This window comes from Rhinolophus hipposideros, assembly GCF_964194185.1.
Source record: "Rhinolophus hipposideros genome assembly, chromosome: 5".
Taxonomy (NCBI): Eukaryota; Metazoa; Chordata; class Mammalia; order Chiroptera; family Rhinolophidae; genus Rhinolophus; species Rhinolophus hipposideros.
Genome location: NC_138051.1, coordinates 47,816,393 through 47,840,709, shown reverse-complemented (window position 1 = coordinate 47,840,709; position 24,317 = coordinate 47,816,393). Strand labels below are relative to the sequence as shown.

At 33.8% G+C, this 24,317-nt stretch overlaps 1 protein-coding gene across 1 annotated transcript in view; it reads left to right on the top strand.

The window, feature by feature from the left end:
• Positions 1-24,317, top strand: part of WDR72 (WD repeat domain 72) — a 203,466-nt gene that overhangs the window by 94,806 nt on the left and 84,343 nt on the right. Inside the window, exons 15-16 of the mRNA XM_081047302.1 lie at positions 20,715-21,532; positions 24,152-24,243. Coding sequence (XP_080903428.1) covers positions 20,715-21,532; positions 24,152-24,243 — 910 coding nt within the window. The remainder of the gene's footprint in view (positions 1-20,714; positions 21,533-24,151; positions 24,244-24,317) is intronic.

The following is a 24,317-nucleotide window of genomic DNA, read 5'->3' as shown; positions in this document are numbered from 1 at the left end:
AAAAGTTGTAACTGTTTTCACTCAGTTTTTGAGCCCTGGTTTCTGAAATCTGTTTTGGCTTTTGGGTTATTTTTGTCTTCTTTCCCCAACACTTACTTCTTCAAGGTAGCCTACAACCTTGATCTTGTTGATCAATTACTACGTAGATATGTGGCAATTTATTGTTGTATGGTCCTTAGAAAGAATTCGTGTCCTCAGTTAGGCTTTTTATTAACTTTATATTATACACTTTTTTTCTTTTTTAGGTGATGGTATTCTCTAAGTATTTATTTCAATTTAATAAATATGTGTTAAATTGAATTGACTAAGATATCTAGTGACTATACAGAGACATGTCCCATTGGTTATTATTTATGTAAATACACATAAGAATCATTCCAAACAGAAGAAGCTCATTTTGTTTGTTTGTTTGTGTTTTTTCCTTTGGTCCTTTTGTCTTCTTAGTGGTAAACTAATTCTGACTAAGTCATTTTTCTTCAACCTACATCCTTTCTGACCTTTGGGCCAATTATAAGCTTATTAGTATGATGTTTTGAAAGCATCAGCGTGATACCACTGACTTACATGTCATAGTTGGGAAGCAAAGGTGTTAGGAGTGAGTCAAATTAGCATTTCTTCAGCACATCTCTTTTAATTAGTTTTCATCTCTAGGGGGTAAGTTCAGAGTAATTTAGCAACACATACTTGTTATCTTAATTGACAATTATATACAGAGAGAGGTACAAAAATTAATGAAAACAGTTGTTATTTAAAGAGCGCATATAGGACAAGTGTGTATCTTGCCACATATAATTTAGCCTTTTAATTAAATTGTTTCTGAATTTGATATTGAGTACTTTTTTCTATTAGTGTCATAAACCAAAGTTGAATTATGAAGTGTTTATTCAAACATTTCCAACAACCTTTTAGAAATGGGGTGGGGAAGCTTTCTTAGTCTCCTAGTAACATCTAAGAGAAAAGTAAGGCACATAGCATGAGAGATCGTATTTTCTTCTACAGTTATTTTGTTGTTGTTGCTTAAGATTTTTTAAAAAATATAGCTAACATACATTATATTAGTTTCAAGTGTACAGTATCGACCTGGCAATATACATAGTTATTACCATATTATTGATTATATTCTCTATGCTAAAGAAGTAATCACCATAAGTCCAGCAACCATTTGACACCCTACCACACTATCATAATATTATTGATTATATTTCTTATGCTGTATATTATATCCCCAATACTTACTTGTTTTATATCTGGAACTTTGAACCTCTTATTCCCCTTTATTCTCTCCTGTTTTTTTCAATTACAGTTGACATTCAATATTATTTTATATTGATTTCAGGTGTACAGCATAATGGTTAGACATTTATATAATTTAAGAAGTGATCCCCCTGACTAGTCTAGTACCCACCTGGCACTATACATAGTTATTATAATATTATTGACTATATTCCTTATGCTATACCCTACATACCCATGACCACTGTATGACAACCAATTTGTATTTCTTAATCCCTTCCCCTTTTTCACCCAACCCCAAAACCCCTCCCATCTGAAAAATCATCAAAATATTCTCTGTATCTATGAGTTTGTTTCTGTTTCATTTGTTTGTTTATTTACTTCTTTTGATTCCACTTAGAAGTGAAATCATATGACATTTATCTCTTGCTGTCTGACTTACTACACTCAACACACTACCCTCCAGGTCCGTTCACGTTGTCTCAGATAGCAAGATTTCATTCTTTTTTACGGCCGAGTAATATTCCATTGTATATATGTACCACCTTTTCTTTATCCATTCATCCATTCAGGGACACCCAGGTTGCCTTCATATCTTAGCAATTGTAAATAATATTGCAGTGAAAAAATGGATGAGCACATCCCCTCGAAGTAGGGTTTTGGGTTTCTTTGGATAAATACCCAGAAGTGAGATTACTAAATCCTGCTTTATCTCTTGTTATATAGTTTGTTTTAAAATCTATTTTGTCTGATATAAGTATTGCTACCCCAGTTTGTTTGTTTGTTTCCATTTTCGTGAAACATCTTTTACCATCCCTTTACTTTCAGTCTGTGTGTGTATCTTTCGATCTGAAGTGAGTCTCTTGTGGGCAGCATATGTAAAGGACTTGTTTTCTTATCCATTCAGCTTCCCTATTTTTTGATTGGAACATTTAATATGTAATCCATTTACATTGAAAGTAATTGTTTATAGGTATGTAGTTATTGCCATTTTATTATTATACACATATATAATAATGGTCTTTTGTTGTATTATATAAGATCCGGTCTTCTATTATATTAAAATAAGACTGGGTCTTATATTAATTTTTGCTCCTAAAGATGCATTAGAGCTGATGGTCTGGCTAGGTCTTATTTTTGGGGAAACACTCTCTCTCTCTCTCTCTCTCTCTCTCCATATATATATATATATATATATATATATATATATATATATACATACACACATATATATACATGTATTATATATGTATATACATATATATATACATGTATATATTATATATGTATATACATATATACATGTATATATATACACACACATGTATATACACATACACACACAACACACACACACGGGGGGTGGCCAAAAAATGTATACAAGTAGACACTTTGGTCAATGTTGCTCAAGCAATAGTTCGCCGTAATCAGAAGTGTCTGGACGCTGATGGTAACCACTTTGAGCATCTCCTGTAATTAAAGAAGTCAAACGTGACTTGAATTTATCTTTTATTTCTGTTATCAGTATATATTGAGTATTACAATTTTAATACTGTTTTTCCTGTCTTAAAATGTGTGTATATATATATATATATATACATATATATATATATACATATATATATATGTATATATATATATATATATATATATATATATATGTATATATATATATATATATTTTGGCGCCCTCTCTGGTATATACAAAGGGATATACATACACACATGCGCGTGCACATTTTTCATCTTAAAGAAGTCCCTCTAATATTCCTTGTAATATTGGTTTGGTGTGGTTTTTTTTTTTTTGATTTTTTTTTTTGTCTGGGAAGCTCTTTCTCTGTTCTTTGATTCCAAATGGTAGCTTTGCAGGGTAGAGTAAGCTTGGTTGTAGTTCCTTGCTTTTTATCACTTTGAATGTTTCATGTCAGTCCTTTCTGGCCCGCAAGATTTTTGTTGAGACATCAGCTGATAGTCTTATGGGAGCTCACTTGTAGTAGGTAACTAACTGTTTTTCTTTTGTTGCTTTCAAGATTTTCTCTTTATCTTTAACCTTTGGCATTTTAATGATGATGTGTTTTGGTATTGGTCTCTTTGGGTTCATCTTGTTTGGGACTTTTTGCATTTCCTGGGTTTATATATCTATTTCCTTCACCAAGTTAGGGAAGTTTTTGGTCATTATTTCTTCAAATAGGTTTTCAACCCCTTGCTTCCTCTCTTCTCCTTCTGGTACCCCTATAATGCAAATGTTGGTATGCTTGATGTTGTGCCAAAGACCCCTTCAATTGGCCTCGTTTATTTTATTTTATTTTTTGGATTCTTGTTTTTCTTTTTGGTGTTCTGATTGTGTGTTTTCTGCTATCTTATCTTCTAAATTGGTGATTTGATTATCTGCTTCATCTAATCTTCTGTTGATTCCCTGTAATGTGTTCTTCACTTCTATTATTGTATTCTTTATTTCTGACTGGTTCTTTTTTATATTTTCTATCTCCATTTTTATGTTTCCTATCTCTTTGTTGAAGTTCTCCCTGAGATCATTGAGCACCCTTATGACCAGTGTTTGGAACTCTGTGTCTGCTAGATTGCTTGTCTCCATTTTGTTTAGTTGTTTTTCTAGAGCTTTGTTCTGTTTTTTCATTTGAGATATGTTTCTTTGTCTTTTCATTTTGGCTGCTCCCCTGCACATATTTCTGTGGATTTGGTAGGGCTGCTATGTCTCCCAGTCTTAGTAGAGTGGCCTTATGTAATAGGTGTGCTATGAGGCTCAGTGACTAGTCTTCCTGGTCACCTGAGCCAGGCACTCCAAGTATGTCCCTTGTGTGGGTTGTGTGTTTCCTCCTGTTGTAGTTAAGCCTTGGTTGCTCGTTACATGTCAATGGGAGGGAGAGAGACCACGTTTTTGTATGGTGGAAAGAGTACTGGAATGGGATAGACAATTTGTGTGTTAATTTCTATTTAAATCAGTAGTTTGGTTGATTAAATCAATGGCTGAATGACTGAGTTAGTCACCAAGAATCTCATGACTTTAAGTCAGTCACCAAGAATCTCTTGGCTATTGTGATATCAGAAGAAATATTTTGGTCTTCATCCATTGTTTCTGACACACAGCTCCTAAGCCCCTTGGAATTCCTTAAGTGATAAAAGCCATAAAGGTATCTTTTGTTAGTCATAAAAAGCCTTTTCAACCACTTAGGAGTTTATGTTAATGAGATGGTTTTTGGAAAAGCATTGGATAGCCTCAGGGTGGGGGCTAGTTGCCAGAGTACAGAAGTTTGAGTGATGGTGGTAGAGTGAGGAATAGAGAAGAAACACAGGAGTGTTTTTTTCTTCACAGTTGTGTCTTTCTATCTATTCACCCACCTATTGATAGCAAATTGCATAATGTCTAGCTTAGGATAGACTATCAACAAATAATACTCCAAATAAAAATAACCCAAGTTTACTTTTTGCTTATTCCATGCATCAACCTGAGGTCAGAAGAGGGTCTCTGATCTTGATAGTCACAGAGACCAACCTAATCAAGTAGAAGCCATGTGCTAGGGGGAGTAGAGAACAGGAAACATTTGGTCAATATGCTAAGGGCTACAGATATTAATTTCTAAGACCGTTATCTACAAAATTCTATGAAATTTTGTGGAAAAGTCTGGTTTCCTTCCAGATTTCTACTTCAAAAAGTTCAGAATATCATAGATGGTGTGATTGTGGATGATTTTAATTTTCTTTTTGCTTATCTGTATTTTTAGTATTAAGTAAGTAGTATTAGTATTGTTTATTAAAGGCAAAAACAATAGAACAAAAGCTATTTTTTTCTGTATCTAAGTATCTCTTTCAAATGCCCCTTGTTTATTTTACAATTTTCTAAAAAATGCACGGATGTATATAAATATTTTTAGTCTCTTCAGTAACTCAGAATTTGGTGTCTGAGTTAACATTTCATGTTCTGTATTATTATGATTTTAAAATAATGAAACATATCTTTTCACATATCCTGACTGATTTATATTTTTTAGTTTTTCTGTGTGTAGTTTTCCCTTCACATTTTGTTTTTGAGATTTGACCAGATTTATCCAGCATTCTGATGGAGTCCTCACCATAGGTTTCCACCGCAATAGAGTAATCCATTCTATATTGTCTCTAGGGCTGGTGATGCCCTACATTTTGGAAGAATTTTATTGGCTTCAGTAGAATGTTAAATAAGTTTAATAGTAAAGACCCTTAATTATTCCTAGAATTTTTTTTTTTTTTTTTTTTTTTTTTTAATCTTAGCTTGGGCTGCTATAACAAAATACTGTAGACTGGGTAGCTTATACAAAAGAAATGTATTTCTCACAGTTCTGGAGACTGAGAAGTCCAAAATCATGGTGCTAGCCGATGTGATGTTTGGTGAGGCCCCTCTTTCTGGTTGCAGGCCTATCTTTTTGCTGTATCCCTGCATGGCAGAAAAAGGGATAGCTAGTTTTTTCTGTATCTAAGCTGGGTCTCTGGCCTCTTCTTATAATCACATTCATGAGGGCTCCATACTTATAACACAACTACCTCTCAAAGTTCCCACCTCCAAATACAATCACATTGAGATTAGGGTTTTAACATGAATTTGGGGACAACACAAAATTTGGTCCATAGCATCTGGTTATATGTTTTATTTTTCATAATTCCTATGTGGCCTGTAGCCATACCTCACCGTGACTTTTCCTCTCTCTCTCTCTCTCTCTCTCTCTCTCTCTCTCTCTCTCTCTCTCTCTCTCTCTCTCTTATGAACTCTCTCAAAGTCTTTCCCTGAAGTTGATTTCTGTCACATAGGTATTTCATTTCATTACCTCGAAAGGAGATTGTGTTGTGTATTTGCTTTTCAGAATTACTTATAATACACTGAAACTTTAAAGCTGTTTTTTGGTTTATATCACTTTTCAGAAGTTGAGGACACACTTGTGGTTGTGGTTCTTTTTAGTTAGGGAGGATATATGTGTCTCAGACAGTTAGTGGACATTTGGTCCTGTCCAGCCCACCTACAGAGACATTTGGTCCAAAAGATCCTCAGCTAGTCCACTGAGGCAAGGATGGTTATTACTGTCAATACATCCATAACACAATTATTGAACCAATTAAACTGTTTTTTTTTTAATGTATGAATCCCATAAACCAAAAGTATAAATGAACATTATGGGCTATTTGAACCCAGGGACGTTTTCTAAGCATGCTGTTTCTGATAGGACCAAATATCAAGAACCATCTGACATGGAACAATTATGCTCATGGATATTTTTGATAGGACCAAATTTGAAGGACCTTTTGGCATGGACCAAATGTCTCTATGGATGTTTTGGACAGGACCAAATATTCTGCAAGGGTCCCTAATCTTGGTCTTTTGTTTGTTAGCCAGTTCCCAATCCAGGGTGACCTGAAACATTCCTTATGACCCCTTGGTGATTTTGTTTACCTTCTTATTTCTGTTCCTCTGTTACTTCTTCTATCACTTTTCTTCAAAAGTGGTGAATAGTTTAACTCTAAAGCAATTATATGTGTTATTTCTTACTTGTCTGCCACCAAATCTGTTTGCTTTACAGAAATTTAGTTGATTTCTGAGAGACTATTTTGGAAATACCGTAACAGGATACTATTAATAGTTGCATGGACTTTATAAGTACAAAATATTGAAATAAAAAGTTTTAAATTATTTAGTAATATGCTTATGATTGGGGTTTTGGTTATTTTGTTTGTTTACTACAATTGGAAGTTTTTAAGAATTGGAACTAAATATATTGAACTTGAAAGTTTAAAAAAGAATCTCTTTTTTCAGTCATTTAAGACGTAGACATGGAGTTATAGATGCTATTTACAGAAAAATAGTCACATTTGAGAAGTGATACAGAAATATAGATTGTTTTTAAAATAGCACACTCATTGCCATCTTCCTTTTAAGATAGTGTTGCCATACATCCAATTTCACTGAGACATTTCTAGACATTATACTGGGCATGCCTATGTTCCAATGTAATTATTAAGAGTACACTATTCAACTGTCAAAGAGGCCTGATTTGGACAATAAGTTATATGGTTACTTTAAAGGAGTCCAGCCTTTAGTTCAAGTGAAGACAAATATATACATCTTCTACTTCAGGTTAAAAATAATTTTCAAAATACTTTAATAACCGTGATAATATACTAATACAAACAGATTAAAAAAGTATAAAGCTGATGCTGAAACATTTTCCTTTCACATCCAGATAATGTAACGATACCAGAATTTCCTTCAAGCAAATGAATGCCATAGTTTAAGACAAAAATTATATCTAAGGCAAATTAAAATCTTTATTTTTGCTTCATCCAACACTTAGTTTTTCTGTGTATAGTATAACTTTCTTGATGCATCATTAATTTAAGAAGAACATACAACAATATCATTGCACAGTAATGAACAGTAAATAAACCCTGCATTTTTAAATGGGCTGTTATAATAGTAATCAAAATTTTAAACCCTTAGTTGTGTTTTACAAAATTCTGTTATTCCTCAGACTTAAGAAAACAAAACATGCAATTTAAAAAGAAGCCAGCCATTTTGTTCATTGGCCAGAATCAGAGTATGTACTTAAAACTGGAGATTTTGTAGGATCCACTAACAATATTTCATACTCATAAACCTGTTTGGAGCCTGAAACACAATTTCATTTCTCTTTTTATTCTAAGCTTTATAATGTTGCAGAAAACGTCCATGTGTTCAGCTGAGATTGCTTCAAATAGTGAGTGGTCAGAAAGACTTAGATGATAAAGGTCAAAAGCCCCTCTTGACCCTGTGATACTTGCCAAAGCAATTGGAGCATTGGGACTGATACACCGTTAGATACAGTTCACTAAAGCAGGCTCCGCGTTAATTGGTAATGATAGCAAGAATACACAGTTAAGTTATTGCTGAAAGAAAACAAAAAGTATCCAATATAGTAATTTATTACCAGTCAGTGGGTTTCCCCTGCACTAGGTTGTTTTACCCCTGCAGTGGTGAGAGAAAGCAAAAAGGTACTCTAACACTTAGCTGAAAATGGATGCCCTGCTGATACCAGGGTTGCCTGGTGGACCCATGATTGTCAGTGCCATTAGCTTGGTAATGTCATCTTTATTGTAAACCCAGCTCCTCGAGTTCTTCCTGTATATCAGCTGCAGATTGAAGGCTTTCTCCCTTGTCTTCTATTTGTGCTGCCAATCACGCTGCTTTCCACTGGCCCTTTGGAGGGTGACAGTTTTTATTACCAACAACTATCTTTAGCAACCCTAGGCTCAATGGGTCTAAAAAGGAATGGCTGGCTCTTTCATTTACACTTTGTTGTTTCATTTACACATTGCTGAGGTATTTGTTCATTCCTATCATTCCACCAATTTTTTCTTTATATTTTTATATATGCTTGTAAAAAAAAAAAAAAGATATATATATATGCCTTTTGTAACCAGTACATCCCTACCTGCTTATGATTTTCTATAAAATTAAGTCACTTGTTATATATGACGAAATGTATTTGGTGCAATATGAGCAAAGCCCTTTGTAGATCTTTTTCATTTAGTCAATCAATAAAAAAAAAAATCCTTTAAAAATAGTTACTGGTTTCTGTCAATGAAGATGAAATTCCCATAGAAAAATATAAATGAGCTCTTTTGAATGTCTAGACTTTTTTCCATAAAAATACCTTAAGATAAACTACATAGCACTGAGAAAAGATAGATTAAAGGAAAGAATTTCCTAATTGCAAGCACAGACATGGTAAAATAAATGTTCACATTTCCAATTGCATATGGAACGTGGGATTTGTGTTTTTGGTTTGTATTTCTGTCTGCTTTAAAATAGCCCCACCTTTATAGAATGAGTGAAAATCAGTAAGTATATGGATACTTCTACATTCCTCAAATACTTGCGTTTACCTCAAAGATCACTTTATTTCATGACTGATATTCCATTTTCCAAATCATGATTGAAATGTATTACTGAAATAATAGTGTAGGAAACAATATTAACATAGCATTCATCATTAAATACAACACTTAAACTTGATTTTGTTTTCATAACTGAGGATCCAGGTGGTATATTAAAAGTTTGTTACTGTATAAATCCTTAATGGATAAGGTAGTCTTTCTTACATTTAGTTTGCATATATAAAAATAAATGATGTGTTATGTGTTATTATAACTCTCCATAGAAATGTCTTTTTAATTAAAGTTTAGACGTTTTAGGTTAGATCATGGAAATTAATAAATTGTTGAAAAGTGTTATTTTCTCTTTCTACACACAAACACACACAAATTTCAGCTTTTAATTTAAGCAATTATCTGGGGTTATTCTCGACTAAAACTAGATCTGTGAGGAGCTAGAAAGCTTTAGACCAGAGTCAGCCTCTCCTGGAGCCTGAAGTCAGCAGGCTCTGTGGACCATATTTGGTCACCCCAAAGGCATTTTGGTGGGATGCATTTCCCAAGCCATCTAGTTTAGAAACCATAGTGCTTTGCACGTCAGAACAAGTAGGGACGTCAGCTTTGAATGCTAGAATAGAGCTTTATCATCTTTTCAATGACAGGTAGAGGAAGGCATTTCAGAAAGAAAAAAATAAAAATTCCTGTTTCTGCACTTGGAGGAATTGTTTGACTAGCTGAATTCAAGTTTTCTACTTAATAAACATCGAAGTGTTATTACATTAGTTAATTAATTAGCTGCTGGTATGGAGACCAGGCATTCATTATGCCCCATGTCATAAATATTCATAAATCAAAGAATCCTTAAGTCAATATCTGGCTTAACTCTGAGTTGAAATTTTTAGACCAAATAATTTTAAAGTAAAATTATGTGAAAGCTTTTGCAATGGTTAAATGTTAATGTATCATTATATTACTAACCATTTTTTCACGTTTCTTCCTAAATTGTATTTGCTACCCTAGAAACAGCCAGAGGGCAAGGCAGCAGACAAAAAAAGGAGCTCTTTCATCAGGAGTATGAGTCTTGTTAGGAAAATAACTAGTGTCTTAGGGTAAACCAGTGTGGGATTCTCCATCAGCTAATGGAAATGTATATTTTAAGGGAGGTAGCAGAGTTCCCAGAATAAGGTGAATCCCAATGGTAAACAGCCTTCAGAGACAAGAAGGTAGATAGGTAAAATAGCATTTAAGTCGTGCTTTCCATGAAATTTTTATGTGGTTGTGTGTATTAAATCAGTTAAAGTAGATGGCATGTCTTGATATATTTGAGAAGGGAAAATATAAAAGCATTTTCTTTTCCTGGACATCATGTCAGTAATTTGACTTTTCAGGTATGGTTTATGTTGTAATTTAAGACTTTCCAAAATACAATGTAGCAGTATTGGTTTTCATGTATCACTAATGGATCAAGGCTGAATTTTAGGAAATGCGTGCTTGACAGTAATACAGGGAGGACCCTGACATTTATGGATAGTAAACAAACCTCTCTCGCTCTTCAAACTTCAGCCTTGTGTTAGCCTGCATTATTATGATGCTGTTGATGTGTTCCTTTCTAGACCATAGAAATAAAATGTGTGTATGTGTATAAATTTATTTCACGTAGAAAGGGGATTGTATTATACACGGCGCTTTGTTAAGTCAGAAATATTTGGCGGACATCCTTCTGTATCAGCAGGTACACATTATCCCGGTTAGATGTTTAACAAAGCCTCCAATAAATACCACTTTCGTTTTTTCTCTTTCAGAAAATCTTTGATGGGAAAGGTACTTGGAATTATATGGTCATGTGCAATCATTAGTAGTTTATGCTGTTAAAAGAAACCTGGTAGTCTTCCATTTACCTTGTGTCACTGCATAAATCAAATTTAAATGACAGGGATTAAAGAGGGGTGGTTACTCACATAAATGGACCTAGGAAACCATTCCAACTTATCCAATATTAAGAAAAAAGTATGAATCCAATGATTTTTCAATGAAACACAGCAATACTCATACAGATTTAATTTATAATACTATGCCATTCCTACTATTATTGAACTTTTTTTTTCTAACAGTTTTAGCAAATGCCAAAGGTTAAAAAAGGAAATAAAAAGAATGAGAATGGAAAGGATGAAACAAATCACCTTTATTCAAATAGAGTAACAGTGAATACTCTATATTAAAAAGTATGAACGGAACAGAAAACCTAATAAGGCAAAAAATAAAGTTAAGCATAGTAGTGCTGAAAACAAAACTCATATACCCATACAAAAAACACTACTTTGAAAATATAACGAATATAAAAATTCCATTGATAATAGCAATAAAAATAGAATATATAGGGATACCTTTAATAAGAAATATGCAATACTCATATTAAAACACGTTTTTAAAATTACTAAAAGATATGAAAAATATCTTGATTTAATAACATATTGCAATTCCAGAGGGAATTGCCCAGTATTTTAAAGATGAACATAGTCACGGAATCTATACATTTAATAACAATAACTTTCAAAATCTTTTTGGTGGGTTTTTGCGAACTTGATGAGTTGACTAGAAAATTTTTCTACAAAAATAAATGTATAAAATGAGCTAAGAAAAAATAGGAAAAAGAGGAATGATGTGCATGGGGTTTCCTTCTCAAATGTCAGACATATCTATCTATCACCTCTCTCTCTCTCTCTCTCTCTCTCTCTCTCTCTCTCTCCTTCTCTCTCTCCCTCTCCCTCTCCCTACCCCCCACCATGAGTCCCTCTCCCGATTTACCTGTCTATCTGCAGTAGAGTGCAATAGTTTTTCAGAACAGACAAATAGATAAATGAAAAAGAAAAAAGAAGAGTCCAGGAAGGAACATGCATATAAATCATAATTTGCTTATAGGAAAAGACTTAGAATCCTAGAGAAAGTTAATAAGTGGCTTTTGTATAATTGAGTGTAATTTTTGAAAAAAATAATAATATCCCTTCTCTCTACCTTTAACAAAAATAAACTTCAGATGAATAAAAGTTTTAAACATAGGAAAATAGATTAATAGAAGAAAATATACAGTAATATTTTTAGTAATTGGGTTGTGAAGGACCTAACAGTGGTGAAGCTTATAAAATAAAATATATATATATAGTTTTTGCTATTGGAAATTTTTTTAAATTAAATTGTAAAAACCCCCAAATCTATAAAATGTAAATCCTAATGAGACTTGAAAAATATTTGCAATATAGTCTACATAGGATTAATATCTTTACATACAAAAGATCTTACAAATTGATAAGGAAAAGGTAAAAATAGTTAAATAGGAAATTGGACAAAGATTAATACTTATGTCTCAGAAAAATACAAATACTCATTAAGGTTTTCTCAGTAAAAAACATCAATGCAAATTTTCTATTATCAGATTTATAAATTTTAAAAGAAATACTGAACTCTTCAGTGGTATGACAAAATAACTTATATACACTTACTTTTGGTTGAATTGTGTTTTGAAACAACCTTGCTAAAGCACAGTCTAACAATTTAACCGACAATTTCACCCTGAAATTCTCTTTCAAAGAATTTTTTTAAAGAACCAGAAAAGCGTTCTAGGATTTAAAGCATAGATATGTTCAGAGAACAGATAGAAAACAGTGGTTTCCATTTGTAACCTATGGAAAAATGGCTAACTTATAGAACACTTTTGTTCTTTTCCATATTACCCCAGATTCTGCATCAATGAAATTTTGAGGAGACATAGTCCAAAGGCAAGGTAATGACATCCAAATATACCAGGACCCAAGAATGGGGGCACCCTAACTGGGTAGAAGCTCTGGGTAGATGGGAACCCACTGACGAAGGAAATCTGCTAGGGAGCAGGTTGACTTTTGACTGACCCTGTAATTAGGTACTTAAGTGGGCTAGTGTTGTGAGACACTTATTTTTCACTTAAGCGACAGTTTCTTAAGTGAAATTCTCTAGTCACATAGAGGTTAGAGATGGGCTTACGGAAATGTGCAGGGTTAACACACAAGGGCTAAATTCCAAATTACCATAAACAAAAGCGTACTTAATGATTTTTTTTAGAATGTGCTGGCTTTTATTTGTTATTCTTCCAAAAGACCTGGCATAACATCTTCAAACGTGATGTGTCAGTATTGAATAGTTACTAGAGGGAGAAAGTTTTTCCACAAGAAAAACTAGAGTGTTAAATGTGATAAACATGTTAGCATATCTTGATTGGTATTAGCACATTACCCTCTAAATACAGTCAACATTTCTAAGGTTGTTTTGAATAAGGCAGTGTAAAGATAGGATGGCTAAAACTTCAATTAAGGGGACTAGATGTAATATATATGGTCATTTAAGGAGAGAAGCTGATTGCCCCAATGTCTGAAAAAAAAAAAAAGTCACTGTCACTTTACCCAGCTATGGACCAAGACAAAAAGGGTGCCCAAGGCCTTAGGGGGAAGGACCCTACAACACCATGACAAGCTTCTACCTGATAAATCCCCAGTGTCTCCACAAAGGGCCTATTTATTGGGTGACTGTACACGGGGGGGAAGGCAGAATAACGAAACATTTAGGACTAAAGGACATAATTTACCTTGATTCCAGAGACCCAAAACACCATCAGGGCTTACTATTAAAATGGGGCTAACAGGCCATAGGTGAAGCGATGGCTAAAGTCCAGTTCTATTCTGTTTATGTATTTGAGAATTAAAGAATGATTCATGAGTGGGCCTCTGGAAAGAGAAGTGGCCCAAGGAGGGGAAAAAAAGTTTCAATGTAGTTAATTTGGATATTCATTTTAAATACCTAGGTAGTTAATTTCAAATTTTTTTTTTTTTACTATGCAATCACTTATCGTAATTGTGTTTTGGTATGGTAGATCCAGTTATGATTGACAGATACAAGCATTTTCAACTGTTTCTAGAACTGCATGATGACAGTAAAATAGCTTTAACTGGGATGTTGGCTTAGAAAATTTTCACCTTTATTGACAAAACCTTATTTAAAAAAATTGAATAACACGCCACTGCATTCGAGACTTTAATAAAAGTTTTATGCAGAATAAGTAGCAGTACAGTGTAACTTGAAGCCAGGCCAAATCAGTGTTTGCATTGAAGCAATAAAAGAAAAACAGCAAGCAGCCCCAGCAAGAGGTTGAATTGTATTCCCTAAGTTTGTAATTTGGTTGCTCGGAGCTTTGATTTCATTTTCCCTAAGAAATAATAGCAGCAGGGATGCAAAGCATGCTTGGTTTCTAGGCCAGCTCACTAAAGTTCCGTTAACCCATGGTATTAATGACATACGATTACTCGTATGTTACTAATAGCAGCATTTTAAACTCTACGAAGTCACCCTTTATAGTGATTTTGTAAGAAAATATATTCCAAGCTCCCACCCAAGAAGAAGAATTCCAGTGCCTTCCTATCTGCATGAAGGTAGGGCTGTAAACAGCTAGGTGAACATTGCACTGAAGCACCATTAATTTATCATTTTCCTAAGTGAAGGGATCTATCTAGGTTTGCTCCATAATCTGAGCTCTTCTGAGTTGAAAAATAGTCTTATAAACATAGTTGTGTTTCATTAGTTCTTGCCATATATTTATTCATAGTAGTTTTCTAATATGCCTCTACAGAATTTTTAATATAATTCCATATTTTCTAATAGTTCCAATAAACTATTTTTCATTCATTCATTTTATTTTTGCTTTTATTCTTTCATATCTCCTTGGTCATTTTTATGAATGTTATTCTTTCAATTTCTCTTTGATGATTACTGTTTCAGTCCATTCTATAGCACTGATTTTGTCTGGAGTAAATATACATCTCAGCTTTCATTTTTCAGCTGTCTGAAAACATTGAACAGTTGTTACCTTTTGTATAAAATTGACAGTGTAACCGTCAAATAATCTGTAACCGTGTTCAATACACAGATAATCATGTTTCCCCACTCCCCCATCATCTGTGCCACCCCTTACTTGAAAAATTTCCATTGTCATAAGTCTTTTGATGTGAATACTTTTCCTTGAGTATAAATACATTTTCTGTCATTCCTAATCTTTTTTCCTTGCATAAATTCACACTTGCAGTGCATCAACTGTGATTTCTAGTTTTTGTTTATTTAAATCATAAAAACTGAAAATGTGCAGGTAAGCAGAGTACAGAATCCTTGCAGATTTTTATGATTATTTTCCAGTCTGTTACAATGGCCTCACCCATACCTAAATAGCCAGCAGTATTTAGAGTGACTCATCACCACGGGTTTTTTAGATGACTAAACTTTGTTTTCTTAGGGACTATATTTTACATCAGTTCCTCAATTTTCACATAACTTATTAAAATATGTATTATAATTAAAGTTATAAGTGCACCCGAGAAAAGGAGGTTGAGAGCTAAAAGAGGTGATTTTATTGAAAAGCAAATATATCTTAGTTCCTGTGTTTAGAACGCAGAAAGTAGTCTACAGGTGGTCAGAGGGATTGGAGACTATCAGTTAACCTGATGAGTTAGCTGTTAAAAGGATTATTTTTTTTTTAACTTAAAATGATATTAAAATTATTAAAATAACGCAGCATTTTCTACTGAACAAAATTTAGGTTATGATTGCAAATGTACACTAATTCTTTAAATGCCTACAGAATGAATCGAGTGTGTTTTGTTTTGTTTCTAATTGTAGCGCACAAAATGTCACCTTTTACTACTTCATATTTGAATTTCACAATGAATTATGCAGAGTCATTTTAGAAGAGTATGTAAAGGATAATGAACTTTTTCCACAGGCTCTCTTATACACTTTCAATGAAAAGATTTTTCATTTGAAGCATCTTAATTTGTTCTTCTTCAATTGTTCACTTCAGTTGTTAGCTGGATCTTTATTTGTCAGTGGCATTGAGTGTGACTTAGATAGTTGACATCACTGTCTGGATTCCGTGTAATCCTGCATTTTGAACGGTATTTGCTATGTCTTATGCAGTTGAATTGCATTATCTAATAATCGATCAGAGCCTGACTAATGAACAGGGCTGGGCCTTTATGTTAGAAAGGGAGCAGGGTTTGGGTACTAATTTTATATGTTACCAGTTCATTAGTGAATATTTTCATGCAATGATGACCTTTTCTTCCTTATACATCTCAGTGAATATAGTGCTTTATAAAATCAATGCGTAGTTAATAAGGATCCCTTGTATAGCTTAGAAATGACAAATAGCAAACATTATTCCAGTCTTTGAAAAATTTAAGTGGAGGATGTCTTTTGAAGAATAATCAGAAAAAGCAGATTTGGGAATCCTGACTTGGCTATTTACCAAATGGGTAATTTTGAATAAATTACTTCTCTATTCCTTGTTTTCCCTTAGTTTAAGGAGAGGGGGTCAGCTTAGATAATTTCTAAACTCTTCTTGCCCTAACATGACTAAATATCTAAAGTATTTTTGCAGCTCTTATCTATATGTGTCATCGCTTAGTGTTTAAATATTTATACCAGATCTTATTGCACAAAGTCACAAAGGTGAGAAGATGAAGGTAGTTTTAGCATTGGTTTTACCACATGTATTTTGTGGTCGTGGTAGGTTGGGCAGGTCAAATCTTTTACAACAAACTCAGTGGGGCATCCACTAAATTTTCAGAGAGAAGTTTTATCAGAACGTGTTGTTAGTGCATTTCTACCTTCAAAGGCAGGGGGTAAAACCAGCCTTGTTTAACCATTTTCCCTTTGTGAGTCAGAAAAGAGGCATAAGCTGAACATAGTAGGATGAAGGGGAAAAAAAATAGACTTAAAAAAATATGGAGAGAGATGTTAGACTTACACCTTCAGATGTATTATTTTTTTCCTCCAAACTTTTGGGCCTTTTTGTTTTTCCTTGTTATAGATCTATGGGGTGGTTGAGAAGTTGAATTTTGTGTTGTTTACTTTAGTGTTACTTGTCATTTATTCTCTGTCCTTGCGGGGAATAGAGGATTAATTCTGCCCGCTGGCCATCTGGGATTCTACTTATAGACTTTCTGACTGGTCGCTTTCCCCAAAGGCTGTGTACTCCAGACAAAGAGCTCAGTGCTGAGTGCCTCTTCCTACTCCCCACCTGCTGTTTATGGCATTCGTATGTAGATACAGCAGTACCTCTATACTACCCATCCTCACCAAAGTTAAGAGATTGGAATGGAAGATTGTTCTTTCCTGCCTTTCCTGTCCTTCCCTCTCGCTCTCCAGACTGTAAATAACACTACCTCTCTTACCTGGACTTAGAACTTCAGGGAATAGGAGTAAAAGTGATGTGATACCCTTGAAAAACTAGCACGTTCTCTATCTATGCAAAGCCTGGACGGCACATTTTGAGGAATTATCTATCAATCAAAGAACTTTCTGTAAACAACACATGAACCAATAAAATTCATATTTAACCCTCACACTTAAAAAAATGTTTATAATTAAAGTTACTGGGGTGACATTGGTTAATAAGATTATATGTCTCAAATATTTGCAGTTACATACATGGAATGAAATACTTTTTGTACTTAATTATTTATTCTAGACTTTTTTTTTATTATGATCAGATTGATAGATGTTTCTAAAACCCTTCTGTTATAATGATGGTTTAGATATACTTTATCATTGTAAAAGTAATATAATTATAGTTTTGCAGAACATCATTCAGTCATGATGTAGCAGGCTACTTTTGTCTGAGGAATATATTGTATATAGGTAACATAAATATAAATAAGGTTAATATTTACTATAGCCTTTGCTAACCATTCCTAAATATTGTGTATACCCAATCTATAATATGTGAAAACTCAGGAATTGCTGTTATAGGCATTCATTGTCATTCTGTGTTACTTATGTCCAAAATAATGGTAAATACTCCTTTTAAAGTCCTTTGGTGACATGACTTTAACAATATACTCACTATTTTTTAAAAGAGAAAATTTTAATGATAACAGGCTAGGCTTATATTTAATCATTTTAGTATATTAAAACATAACAATGTTTTATACTTATAATCTAATAGACTTGTTTCCAAATGGAAAACAACTTTGCTGTACTCATACGTTAAATAAATTTGGAATAACATTTATTATTTGAAAATACTATGAAAAGTCCAGTTGCTCTTGAGGCTTAAAGTGAACGTATTTAGAGATAGACACTTAGGATTTTTGTTTACAGCAGTGCAATAAGCCTATTGTAGCTGTGTAGGTTATAAAACAAGAAGATGAGACCCCACCCGGCAAAGTGCATATTGCCAGAATCATTGTTAAGATTTTGATTGGCTCAGTAATTGAGGAGGTCTATACACTATGGCCAGAGAAGATTATAGCTTTGGGGATTACACGAGGGCTACATGCAAGGTTTATACATTATTTTGTATGTGCTGAACATTACATAATAAAATAATGTAAGAAACCCTTTTTGCTAAATTAGTAGGAACTGAATGGTATTATTACCTTAATTTCACTTCTTGATTACTACTGGTTGTAAACATTTTTTCACATTTTAATCTGAACATTATTCTTTGGGAATTGCTAGTGATGCTGTTTGCCCATTTTTCAGTCTATATAGTTCTCTTTTTATTTTTGATTTGCAAAAATTATTTATTAATAATTATACTAAGCCATATACAATTTTATTGGTAGAAAACTGTGTTTATAAGTTAATCCTCATTTTGTTTTTTCATCTTTAAAAATTTTAATGGTTTGTTTTTTAATTTTCTTTTTTATGATTATAAAATAAATGTGTCATCACTGCAAAAAAAAATCCAAAACTAAATTTAAAGAAACCCTAAGATGTAAATAAAGATTATTTTAACCTCTTCCTCCCAATTAACTGTTAACATTTTGGTGCATGTCCTTCATAAATACAAACACACACACACACACACACACACACACACACACACACACACACACAAGATCTGACAATTACGTTCATGAACTCATCCTAGAAAAAGTGCTACACACCTTATTGCTGAATATCACTATGGTCACTTTCGAAGTACTCCCCTTGGGAAGCTATGCACCGACGCCAGCACCTAGTCCACCCTTCAAAGCAATTTTAGAACTCTTTCTCTGGAATGGGCATCAGAGCTGTCATTGTATTACCCTTGATGTCCTGAATGTCATCAAAATACTTTCCTTTCAATATTTCTTTTATCTTCGGGTAAAGAAAGAAGGGGCCAGATCAGTTGAGGAGGGAGGGTGTTCCAATACAGTTATTTGTTTAGTGGCTAAAAACTCCCTCACAGACAGTGCTGTGTGAGCTGGTGCATTGTCGTGATGCAAGAGCCATGAATTGTTGGCAAAAAGTACAGGTCGTCTAACTTTTTCACACAGCCTTTTCAGCACTTCCAAATAGTAAACTTGGTTAACTGTTTGTCCAGAATTTCTGTTTGTCCACAAATTCAGAATGAATAATCCCTCTGATATAGAAAAAAGGTTAGCAACATTGTTGCAACAAGTTTGTGAACTTGTCAGACCTCGCATGTGTGTACACACGTATATATACAATATATATACACACACACATATATATATATTTGTATGTCTATATATATATAAATGTGTAAAAGTACATATTCACACACAGTTTTATTAAAAGGAGATTTTATTTTTTGGCCATATAGAACACATTTCCCCCCATTAAATGTAGTTTTACACCATTATTTAAAAATATTTAAATGGTATTGGATTGTAGACATATGCTAATCCCTCACTGAATAAATATTAATTGAGCCCCTTACTAATGCTGTATTGCAGCATCATTTTATAGGCATTGGGAACAAAGCAATGTGCAAAACTCTTGCAAAGGTGGAGTTTGAATGCTATTGGGGAAAATACACAGTAAACAGATAAATATTTCAGATAAGATAATCATAAGTACTAGGAAGAAAAAACTAAGCAAGGAAGAAGAGAGAGTGTGGATTGGCATGAAGGGATGTGGTACTCCAGCAAGGCCTCATAAATGAGCAGGAACATACCTGAAGTATGGGTGCCCACCATACCAATATTTAGGGCAAAATTATTTTAGATAAGAGAAAGAACAAATGTCAAGTCCACAAGGTGAGCCTTTACAAAAACCAAAGCAATTTGATGTTGGTTAACATTTAGGTTTGGAGTGACCATTCCTGTTAAAGATTTCCAAATTCTTGCAGGTATTCTAACTGTTTTTCTCATTAATTTTTCAAACCTACTTCTTCCCTGTTATGTGTCTTCATGGCCATATTGATAGGAAGATGTGAAATTGAATCGGATGCCATGTTACTCCATAGGCCTAATTTATATATATATATATATATATATATATATATATATATATATATATATATTTTTTTTTTTTTAGAGGAAAAATAAAGTTTTAGAAAGGAAAAAAAGTGTTTAAAGCATATTAGAATATAGAATGTTTAATTTAGTGGGGAATTTTTATAGCTAAGACAAAAATATATTAAAATGACTTGCCTTTAGTTGTACTGCTACTTAATACTTTCTGTTTATGTCATTTTAATATCATGGACCATTAATAAAATCATTTAGAAAATAACAACTTTGACACATAGGATTTTTTTGTTTGTTTGTTTTAATTTTCCTTAGGTGGCTGATGCCAAGTCTTTCTCAGGTCCTTTTAATGTCCTACCTGTGAAGACAAGATGGAGTAACATTGGCTTTCATATCCTTCTATTTGACCTGGAAAACCTTGTTGAACTTCTGCTACCAACTCCAATCTGTGATAGTGACCATTCCAGTTCATTCCATGGTAGTGAGATCCTGAGAAGAGCCAGAAGCACAGTAGAGAAGAAAACATTGACGCTGAAAAGAAATAAAACTTCCTGTGGTCCTCTCTCAGCAGAGGCACAAGCAAAGCCTGGTAGTGAAAGCTCAGCCCAAGGAGATAATTCCATAACATTCTTAGAAGAAAATGAAGGCATTAAAAGGCAGAAGAAAATGAAGAGCTCCAAAAAGACACATCCTAAGCCATCAAGAAAATTGGATGCCAACCTCATAATAGATGCAGCTAAATTGCTCCTATCTTGCCTGTTGCCATGGGGAGTGGATAAAGAATTAGATAATCTCTGCATTAAGCATCTCAATATTTTGAAGCTTCAGGGTCCTGTTTCTTTAGGACTTGCTTCAAATGAAGATCAATTCTCATTGATGTTGCCGGGTTGGGATTTATGCAATGCTGAAATCAAAAAAGACTCTTCAAAAGTAAATTTATTTTCCAGAAAAGTTTTGGATTTGTCAAATAAATATACATCCACTCTTCCAAATCAGCCTGGGATGCCAAGAAGACTGGAAAGTAATTGTGATTCTTTGCAAGAGTCAAACACTATAGTTTATTTATTGAGAAGAGTATTTTTAGTTAACAAATTAGTTAACATGCCTGTAGAATTGTCATGTGGAATTGACAGGTAAGACATGCCTAGAAATTTTGACTTTCTTTTTGGGACGTTAAAAAGTTATCATTATTTGCTATATTCAGCTTTCTAGCCTTCCTCCTCTTCTTCCTTTCTTTCTTCCTTCAGATGAAGAATAAATATGCAACAACTCCTTTAGCTCAAAACACATTAAAGGAAATATTCCTTTTAATTTGGGGGATTGGAGGACAATTGGGCAATAAATCTGTGTTTTACAATTTATTCATTCAAAAATATCCATTGCTATCATAAAATGTACCAGGAAAAGCAGAGTGCTACATGCTGAATGATTCGATTGATTGAAGGATCAATTGATGGATAGTTAAATACATAGATTCATACACACCTTGAAATCCATTGTACTTGCTGTGAATTAAGTATGAACAAAGAACATTTAATGTAAATGCCCATGATGATATATTTTATACATCATCAGGAAGATGATATATTTTATATATCATCAGGAAAGTAAAAGTTTGAAAATTTCATAGCTCAAATCCCATACTAGAATAGAAGAGACCATCTGTAATTAATTTATAGAAAGTATAATTTAGTAATAATAGCTATTATTTTTGAGTGTTTAATATTTACTGGTCACCATGTAAGCTTTTTACATACATGATTTCAGTTAACACACACAGCAAAGCTGGGTTATAGGACTATTATTTTGCACACTGTATAGATGGAATATTGAGGCCTATGGAGAGAAAGTATTAACCCCAAGATTAATTCAGCTCCTTGGAGGCTGGTTCAAGGCTGAGCACCAGTCTAATTCCAGAGCCTGATTCATTACTAAGCTTGACTCTTGTTTACCCTCTCCCCTTGCTAACATTCAATGTAGTTTTTTCATAGTTGATATTAGAGGATTTAATTATATTCACCACGTGCTTACTCAAGATGTACTTGGCACAATGGAAATGTAAATAAATTTCTCATTTGGATGTGAACTCATTTAAATGATAAAGATAATGCACATGAAATATGTAGAAAACACTGAAATAGGGTAAAAGAACTAGGACAAACATTTGTAGTACAGGGAAGTCTAATGGTCAGTGTAAAGAGAATCATTAGAGTGAGATGAAACCATCAGAAAACCTTTATAGAAGAGATACTCTTTGAACTGCCCACTACAAGGTGGTAAACGGTCCTTGACATTTCTGTTCTTTGATCACTCAGGTTAACAAATATCTGTGGCAGGCACTGTATGGTAGACAGAGTTTGTGACCTCAGTGAAGCTCCAGTCTGGTAGCAAGTCTATATGGACCATGTAGGATTCAGGACGGTGCTTCCTGCCATTGTGATGCTTCTAGGCTTTCTATGGTACCGCCGGGTTGTCCGTGTTCTGTTCAGTGGTCCTAATACTGAGAAAACATATACTGGCACGTTTTTGTACTTACTTATCCTCCATTTTCTTCTGTTTATTTTAAATTTTATTTTATTTTTTAAATGTTAGATAGGCTTCTTTTACTTTTCTTTCTATTACTAAGAAAGGTACATAGCACCTAAAGTATAGTTTAAAGAATTGAGTCAGCGTGGAGCCTGAAAACCTAGGAGTGAATCCTCGTTTTGTGGTTGCACCAGCCATGTGGCGTGGCACTAGGCACTTGGCCCTCTGGGCCTGGCTTTCCTTGTTTACAAGATGAGGTGGGTGGGATAGGGGATGGCTTTCTTCAAACTCTTAAAAACTTGGGCTGCTAACAAATTATATTTGTTTGCCTAATTATGATCCCACAAGAGCATAAGGGACACCTGCTTGCCAGAGGTATTCCTTCTGAGTTTGTTCCTGATTAGGAAGCACCAAATATAGAGGGTGTGTCTTGTGCCCTTTAGTGGAGAGTATGGACTGACTTTCAGCATGCCTTCCATTAAATGGCCTTAAAATCATTCCCACACATTAGTTAATTCTTTACACAATTCTTAATTAAAATAAATGACTGAATGGAGGTGTCCAAATTTAAGACTGTTTCCCTAAATCAGTCACTTCAGCTTTGAGCTGCTGTTAAGAGACTACATGTCCTTTTTCAAGAAACCAAAATAACGTGTATTGGATTTGTCATACCAAATCCTTCCAACACATTTGGCCATTTCGCTGACATTTCATTGTGGTTGTAAAGGCTGAGAAATCCTCGTATGTGTAACAACTGGGCGCACGATGTAACTGAATTTTAAGGGAAGAGCTAACTGCCTCTGAGAACATCATCAGACAGTATCTGCAAGTTGCTGATAGAGTCACGGGATTAGAGTAAAACCTGCTTCCATCAGGTCCTGATGGTACTTGGGGAGAATTCTTTGGCAGATGTCAACATATTAAGATTCAAAAATTGATTGCAGTAGGTACAAATTCCAAGCCCTAAAGTAGCAAGGCCCTTTCTGCACAAGTGGGTCACAAGATAATTCTGGTAAACCAAGATTCACAATTCAATTGGGATTAGATTTTAGATAGGCAATGTGGGGGAATAGGATTCATCAAAGAGATTCATGTGGACGACATTGCTTAAAATAATCTGTGTTCACTTCCCAAATTTGTTAAAATGGTCCTGCACTCATATCTTTATTTGTCAAAATGTTTTTCACGCATTTTTACTAATATCCATTAAATCTTTTTGTCAACAGTTCTTTCAAAATGGAATCTGTACATAACAAGGTGAAAAATCCTGGGAATGATATTTTGCATATCTCAAGCCTCTACAATTACTTACGAAATGGTAAAGAAGTTACATATATATTCTGATTTTTTAATTACTTCTATGATATAAAATAACTAATATTTCTATAACTG